The sequence below is a fragment of the Priapulus caudatus genome, unplaced genomic scaffold, assembly GCF_000485595.1.
Source record: "Priapulus caudatus unplaced genomic scaffold, Priapulus_caudatus-5.0.1 Scaffold867, whole genome shotgun sequence".
In the NCBI taxonomy this organism is placed as follows: Eukaryota; Metazoa; Priapulida; class Priapulimorpha; order Priapulimorphida; family Priapulidae; genus Priapulus; species Priapulus caudatus.
Genome location: NW_014577928.1, coordinates 91353 through 99590, shown reverse-complemented (window position 1 = coordinate 99590; position 8238 = coordinate 91353). Strand labels below are relative to the sequence as shown.

Sequence of the window (8238 nt, the reverse complement as noted above, 5' to 3'; positions counted from 1 at the left end):
GTTCCACTCGCCGTACACATTGGAACTATTCTCGGCGGCGGACCAGTCTATAAAATACGCCGCTTCAGGAAATCGGTATTTAGCTGTTCGCCACGAGAAATGACGCGTCCAGAGCATCAGGTATTTCTCAGCCACGGCAAATTTTGCGGGTCTGGGAAAAGTCTGGTCGGTATTTGCAACAGAAATGAGCAGCGGATCTGTATTATAATACCGTATTTCTCTGGCACCGCGCATTTTGCCTCGTGTGAACGCTAAATACCGAATTTCTCAGCTCCGTGTGAACGCGGCTACTATACTGTACTATAGTATAGTAAAAGTGTAATTCTATACCTGTGCTATTCCAAGTCTGCTGCATACGAATCCGAGCACACTTACACACTTCACTCCGACAGCCATAGAACATAGCTTGTTAAGTATGTTAAGCCGGTAGTTTGCATGCCTATGAATGAATAATACATGATGACAACAAATGTAATAGACAAAGGAATAAGTTTTTTATATAATATTAATAAATAAATAATAACTAATGCAATTAATAATTTATCATACAGTAGGTTCATTGAACGAATAAATACCAGAGAAAATCCCATTGAATATTTGCTGGTGTAAAGAATTGTTGGAATGCTGTTCAAAGTATTGGCAGAGGATCTCCAGCAACTGTAGCTCCTGGATCGCAGATAGTTTCTAAAATAAAAAAATCACTCAGTATTGCATCTCCCTCCTCTTTCTCTCTCGCTCTCCCCCCCCCCGTCTCTCTCTCTCGCTCTCTTCCCCTCTCTCTCTGTGTGTGTCTCTGCATCACTAGAGCAAAATAGAAAAAACATGGACAAACAATGAAGCTTTGCATTTATATATGTACTATATGCTTATGTACACGCATACTTATCTGGTTTGAATTACTTGGCGAACGTCTGCAATGTGACCCCTCTGCCACCGATAGCTGGAAAACGAGCTGTTTTTATTATGGCCTATTTTTATTTGGCGACTAAGCAGTTGCTAATTAGCATCTGTCATTAACATCGTGCGTACAAACGAAACGTGCATCATAGATTATCAGTTATGGTGGTTGACATTTCCGTGTCAAGTGTAGCCCAAAAAAATGAAATATTTATACACCGTGACCTCACTTCAATTATTGCGCCTGAAATTTGGTTATGGGGCTAATTTAGGCTGAAAAAGCTGCTAATTTCAAATTTCAGTCCGTCGGACAAACGGTTCGCGCCTCCGGCACGCCCTTTTTTGGCAATTGTGGCCCAAGGCGACGCACCCGATCAATTTTCAAATTTATATCTCTGGTAACATACTTAGGCCAAATGGTTGATATTGGTGTCTTTGGAAAAGCTAATTGCATAAGGCATCCAATCTGTCATTATTCTTGTTATTAGCAGCCAGTATAAAGTTGGATGACCTTTTGACCTTTACTTCTGACCTTCGAATTGACCTGTGTAATACACTACCTGAGATGAACTTACATTGAAAATATTACCCCTCAACGATGTTTTCTACATAATATACAAAAATTGCGAGATATAATATTTTTTGCGTATTGCTTTCAGCTCCTTCTCAAATTGGCCATTAGTAGTGCAATAACGCCTAGTATTCCTAGTGCAATGCTGTACATGTAACGGCAGCATATGCTATACCATACCAATCTATTTAAGATATCAAGTTAAACCCAAACATTGGCTGTGCTGTACATAACCTGATTGAGAATGACAGGCTTGGCCAATAACATTCTAAATGACTATTCAGTTCTAATGAAAAATCATTATATTTACCATGTTTCAATTATCATAATTCATTGCATCATCAAATGATCAAGTCGCATGCACGACGTGAATCTCGCGCATCGTGTTCTGCAGATAAGTACTTTCTGGAAGAGGTAATGAAGAGATGGCGGTGGTGATTGTACACCAATATCATCTTCTTAACCCAGCATTGTAAGTTTCCAATGGCCATTTGAATTGCTTTCGGTAGGTCCATTGAGTGCATTAAAATGGATTGTGGCAGATATCACCATAACTCTTCTCTCCTAAATGTTCCCTCCAGCCATCCGCACAATCACGAAAGCCGTCATAAGACAAGCCAGACCAAGCTGGAAGTTCTGCATTTCCGTCAACAACACCGATTTGAATACTCAAACCTCCGATTTGTTTCGCTCTTTAAATTTTGTTTCTGATTGCCATTCCAGAATTGTGTTTATCTGGTATTCTAGTATATGACTGCCCATCTCTCTCATGGACAATTACTGTGGCTTCAAAACAAACTTCTGCCTGTAAGACCCCATCACATGGCCCCATAAGGATTGCCTGCTGACGGTTATATTGGTAGGGCTGGCATTAAGCGAAACTATGTCAACCATGGACCATAGTCCTTGGCCAGTGCCCATATAAGTGACCAGATTGCTGACAGCGGACGGAATTATTGGATTCTGCGTGGAGAATATCCCATTGGTATCACGTTTTATCGAATGGTTGACACCTGACCAGAGGATGTAATCTCGAGATCAGCCTCACTTCAGTGAGTTAAAGGGACAGGTTTGATATAGGTGAAACTATTCAAGAATAAGAGACATCTTTGCAACCTTTACCAGCAGACTTATCGTATCCTCAGTCTCCAACTTTCTACGGGTCGGCCTACATCGTGTACAAGCGGTGAGTAACCAAGGCTGTCCCTGCGGATACTCTTAGGATAACAGTCGTATCAGACAGTAATATTGATGCCAGAACTAGAACCGAACCAATCTGTGCACTCAGAAAATAAAGAACAAAACTTGTCTGCTGTCTATTTACTGTCTGTCTGTGAGATTGGCAATGCGTGAGGAAATGTTCATTCGTGGAGGAGTTTGGTGACTACCATCAGTCCCAATTTTACATAACTCCTCAATGGACTACCCTACCAAGCAATTCAATGGCCACGTGGAAACAGACTAATCCCCCACTCCCAGCGCCATCAACCCCTCTTCTATTCCCCCCCGCCTCCCCCCCCCCCCTACCCAGTGTGATACAACCTTTTTCCCTTCCCCTTCTCCCTTCCCCCCCACTCCCACACCCCCTCCTTCTTTCCCCCCTTCCACCCCCCCCCCCCCTCAAATCCCTCCCCAACTAGGAATGACGTGATTTTTTTTCATCTCTCTCCACTCTCACACTTCCACCCCCCTTTTTTCGCTCCCTCCCTCTTTTTTTTTTTCTCCCACAATTCCCCAATATACAAAACTAAAATAACCGTGTCTGCACTCTAATTCGCATCTCATATTGATTACATACATTTGTCGAAGGTCTGGGTTACAAGAAGATGATATTGTGTGACAATCAACACCCCATCTCTTGACATTATCCTCTTCAGATAAGTACTTGTATTCTTCTAGCCGAAACACGAATTGCTGCCGAGGATGTTACAATAGTGTTGCATCCGGACTTGATCATTGTTTGCAACTGACATTATTTGATATTTGACAAACGATGTGGTAATATAATGAGTTTTCATTAGACTGAAATAGTAATTGGCTAAAGGAATAGTTATCTGGCCACCTGTCATTCTCAATCAGGTTATGGTACAGCAAAGCCAAATGTTTGGGAATTAACTGATATCCCGAAATATGATTTGAAATGGATACATATGTGCTACATATACAGCTCATTGCATAGAGATCAGGCTTATTGCACCTACTATGCCAATTGGAGAATGAGCTGGGAACCAAACAAAAAATATTATATCTGCTACATTTTGTATATTATGCTAGAAACATGTCTGAGGTCTATAATCTTTCAATGAAGTATATTCAAAGTTTTACCGTGATCACACAGCGGATCAGATTCAAGGTCATAAGTATTGAGAAGGTCCAAGAAGGTCGATCAAACCTTCTATACTGCTCATTTTATTAACAAAATAAGGTGATACATGTTGGATGTGCACTTATGCAATTAGCTTTGGTGCCAGAAGGACACCCAATATATTAACTGATTTTGAACACTTTGATATGCATGAGAGTATTCTGACCATTTTAGAAAAGTGCACGGGTGCGTGCCATTTTGGCTCTCACAAGATGGGCGCCAAACAAAGGGCGTGGTGTAGCGCGAGATAAACCGTTTGTCTGAGGGGAGCATTGAAATTTGAAATTTCATCTTTTTCAGCGAAGATTACCCAATTAAACAGAATTTCGGCCGAATGTTGATGAACTGAAGCTGGGTAGGGCAAATTGGTTAACGCCAGTTGACGTGCATCTGACCAGCGGATATACCCTATGTGAATAGCGCAAGGCAGTGCGGGATCGTACACTTTCCAAGCTCAAGCTGCGCAGTCGCCCTACTGTTGCTGACTTATCACAAACAATAGCAAATATGTTGAGGCATAGAAAGTGGCCGCTAGTTTGTCGGCCAGCCCAGTTAACGGGATATTCCATGCTCCAGCATTTAGGCAAAATTTACGATTTTGTGCATTTTATTCTTATTCGATCGCTAACATCTAGCGTTCCAACCTCTGTACTTACTCATTTCTTCCATATAACATCGGCCAAGTGAACTTTCAGACCGTTTTCGAATATGCCTTGACGATACCATGCTGTAGTGGCTGCGGCTGACGTCACTGATGACGATACAGATAGACACGGAGTACCAACCAGCATTTTCACAGGTATTACTAACTGGACTACTGCCAGGTATCCGATCTATCCAGTACAACCGCTTTCTACAGCCATTTCAATCATCCAACGCCCACTCTAGCTTCAAAAAATCTCCCGCTAGGCCGAAATAGCTTTTGGCCCTCGTAATGCCGTATCCATTATTTTAGGCCCGTGTTTTTGTTGACACTTAGCTTGGAGCGAAATCATCTTTGGGCACCGAAGGTAAACGTGAAGGCGATGAATCATTGTACTTACAAATATATGTACTCCAACTTGAACTTCCAATTTTAACGTTTTTTTGTCGGCGTCTGTACCGTGGTGTGTGTGTGGCATTTGTCAAACTGTAATTTGTCCATTTATATTTGTTTTTGAATTTTTTTGTGCATTCTTGTTTGGTTAACTCCTGTATGGTTATTTGTTGAATGGATTCTGTACATTCCATGGCTTGGCTGCTATTTCTAAAATATTCATTTCATTCAAGATGTGTTGCATTTATGAACATAAAAGCCTTTCAGAGATGCTGTGTGATAATTCCACTTTCATTTATGTAACTTTATTACTGTTATTCAAGGAGTAATTAAGCGGCAAATATTCAGTATCAATGCTTGTAATATATGCATCTTACCTTTCAATAGTACCCTATGTATATTTTAATCAGAATTTCACAATGAGAGGATAGGTCTACCTACGCTACGCTCAGTATGTCGAGCGCGGACCAGTCTACGTATTTTATCGGCAGTTGGTGCGCATTGCATTGTTTATTTCGCATTGTTCGCTTGATTGTTCTCTTGGACGCAATGCTTTTTTTCCAGTGTACTAAAGCGGCTCGCAGCTCGCAGCTCGCAAATACAGCATTTCTGGACCGCGAATCAGCGTGTGAACGCTTGGTTGCGTATTTGTCTCAGATTCGGTATTTCGCAAATACCGTATTTCATAAATACGAGGTCTCGTGTGAACGAGGCTATTATAAGTATCGCAATACATACTCTTTGCTATAAGCAGGGTTTCTTGTACATAAGAGGCACAGTGGCGCACTGCTGTTTCAAACTTATCATCGCCGTTGTGAAAATGTTCCTGTATTTACCCGCCGTTGTCAAAACTGTGTCAACCCCAAAATAAATAGATCACCACGTGCTTCTGGCGTATTTAGATTGCTATGTGCGTTTATTGAGTTATGTGACGCGGAGTCTTTTGTTCATGTGATGCGGTTTTTCCCCAAACTGGCCATTACCTCCTTTGTCTAATTTTCCCACAGAAGAAACCCTGTATACTTGGGTGATCATCCTTGTAGAAGTTTGTTCAGGATACTTGAAACAGTACTGATTAGTACTATGATGAATTAATGTAGCACTAATAGTAATACACAACGTGTGTGCTGCCCATTTTTCCTGGGGGGGGGGGCAAAGCCATGTACATCTTGGAAGGGTGTGTTCTGGGAAGGTGACCATGTACTGTATCTACTTTTTCTGGGGGCGCAACTGCCCCCCCCCCCCCGGGCTAGCTACGGCCCTGCTGTTGCTGTTAAAGATTTATTTAGGTTTAATCTTCTTTATTCCTAGAGGAGCATAGGGCCTGTACTAGTTGGCACTCAGCAAACTGGCTGTTTGTTTAGGCACAAGAGAAATCTTCACCAAGAGTTGCACAACTGATATCCACTATCATAGACGACTACTGCAGACTGATACCTGGCACACTCCTCAGTCTGCAGGCTATTGCAGATGCATGTCCACTGTTTGCTTGCAACCTAATTACAGCTCTCACAAGCATGTACCAAATGACAGGTAAATAATGAGCAATCAATTACTGTCGTGCTGTTATAAAGCTGCAGGCCACCACTATTCAGTTCTGCTCAATTATCACTATATTAAATGAAAGTGTCAATGACACTGTAGCTCACCACAAATAACGTTTTTATAATATTCAGATTTATGAACTGCCTATAAAAGCGGAGCTCCTGGACTAACAGGGTTTACTAGAATCCCACCACTCCACCACAGAGTCACCGCAGTAGACGTTAGATGAGCGCTGTCGCTCCGCGGCACTTGTTTCTTTAAGCTTAATCTTTTCAGCCGAAAAAAACTTTAAAAAACTGCTTAAAATTGACGTCGCATGTTCCAATTGAAGATTTTTGTGAATAATGAACCATAACTCATAAAATACGGCACTTAATAACAATCCCTGACACACTTTCTTACAGCAATATGTTTAGAACGAGTGTAAAATTTAATTATTCCGAGTTGTAATCACAGTGAAATATCCATTTATACATCAGCTACTGTTGCAGAAATCGAAACAGAGAAAACAGTGTTTTTCTATTTTTCACAGTGATCGACTGCCTGTGTGCAAAATTGGTGAACGTACGTGAAATGTCTACTGTTAGTACTTACTGCGACATATCTATGACTAACTGAAACCACTAATTGGTAAAATGTTCTGTGTACCTTGAGAAATTATGAGGAATTACGAGGTTGCCGTCGCAATTTCATGCAAAATGCACGTACAATGTGTACTGCATGATGTCACTCAGCTAAGTGTCAACAAACACGGGCCTAAATAAGGTATGCAACGAGGGGCCAAAGCTATTTCGGCCTAGCGGCAATTTGAACTATCACTGGCAGATGAAAGCTGTAGAAGGGTTGATGATGATGGATACTGGCATAGTCATTAGTCAATACCGTGAAAATGCTGGTTGTATCGTGTCTCTGACGTCATCAGTGACGTCAGCCGCAGCTCACTACACATGTACGCAGGCAATCAAAACGGTCTGAAAGTTCACTTGCGATGTTATATGGAGAAATGAGTATGTACAGAGGTGGAACCTAGTGTTAGCGATCGAATAAGAATAAAAATGAAAAATCGGTAAAATTTTGCCTAAATGCTGGACAGTATCCTTAACTGCTGGCCCAAACCCCTTTCACCCCATTGGCTATTGTTAGTGATAAGCAGCAACAGTAGGGCGACTGCCAGCTTGCTTGGGAAAGTGACTCACCACTGCCTTGCCTATTCACCATAGGGTCATTCCGTGTCAGATCACCCAATGGGTTACACCTTACCCTTTCCAAATTGGCTGAAATTTGGTTTATGGGGTAATTTCGGCTGAAAAAGATGAAATTTCAAATTTCAGCTCCCTCAGACAAACGGTTTTCGCGCTACGCCACGCCCTTTTTTGGCGATTTTGGCAAAAATGGACGCACCCGTCAATTTTCAAATGGTCGTATCTCTGTAACTACTAGGTCAAATTGGTTAATATTGGTGTCTTTGGAAAGCTAATTGCATAGGCAATCCAAATCTGTCATTATTTGTTATATAGGAGCAGTATAAAGTTTGATGACCTTTTGACCTTTACTTTGACCTTGAATTTGACCCTGTGGATCACGTAACCTTGAGATGAACTTCATTGAAAACAGCAAAGCCAATGTGGGATAACTTGATATCGAAATAGATTGAAATGGTATAGATATGTTGCGCCTACATATACAGGCTCACTTGCATAGGAATTAGGGTTATTGCCCACCTACTAATGCCGGCCTACGCACTTTGAGAGACGCGGAAAGCAAACAAAAAATATTTATCTCTAATTTTTGGTATATTATGTAGATAAACAGTTGAGGTATAAT

The 8238-nt window shown here is 41.4% G+C and overlaps 1 protein-coding gene across 1 annotated transcript in view; it reads left to right on the top strand.

Moving 5' to 3' along the window:
* Positions 1–6140: 6140 nt before the first annotated feature.
* The window catches only part of LOC106814071 (uncharacterized protein C7orf26 homolog), a 7660-nt gene continuing 5562 nt past the window's right edge, over positions 6141–8238 (top strand). Inside the window, exon 1 of the mRNA XM_014818340.1 lies at positions 6141–6402. Coding sequence (XP_014673826.1) covers positions 6387–6402 — 16 coding nt within the window. The 5' untranslated portion in view covers positions 6141–6386. The remainder of the gene's footprint in view (positions 6403–8238) is intronic.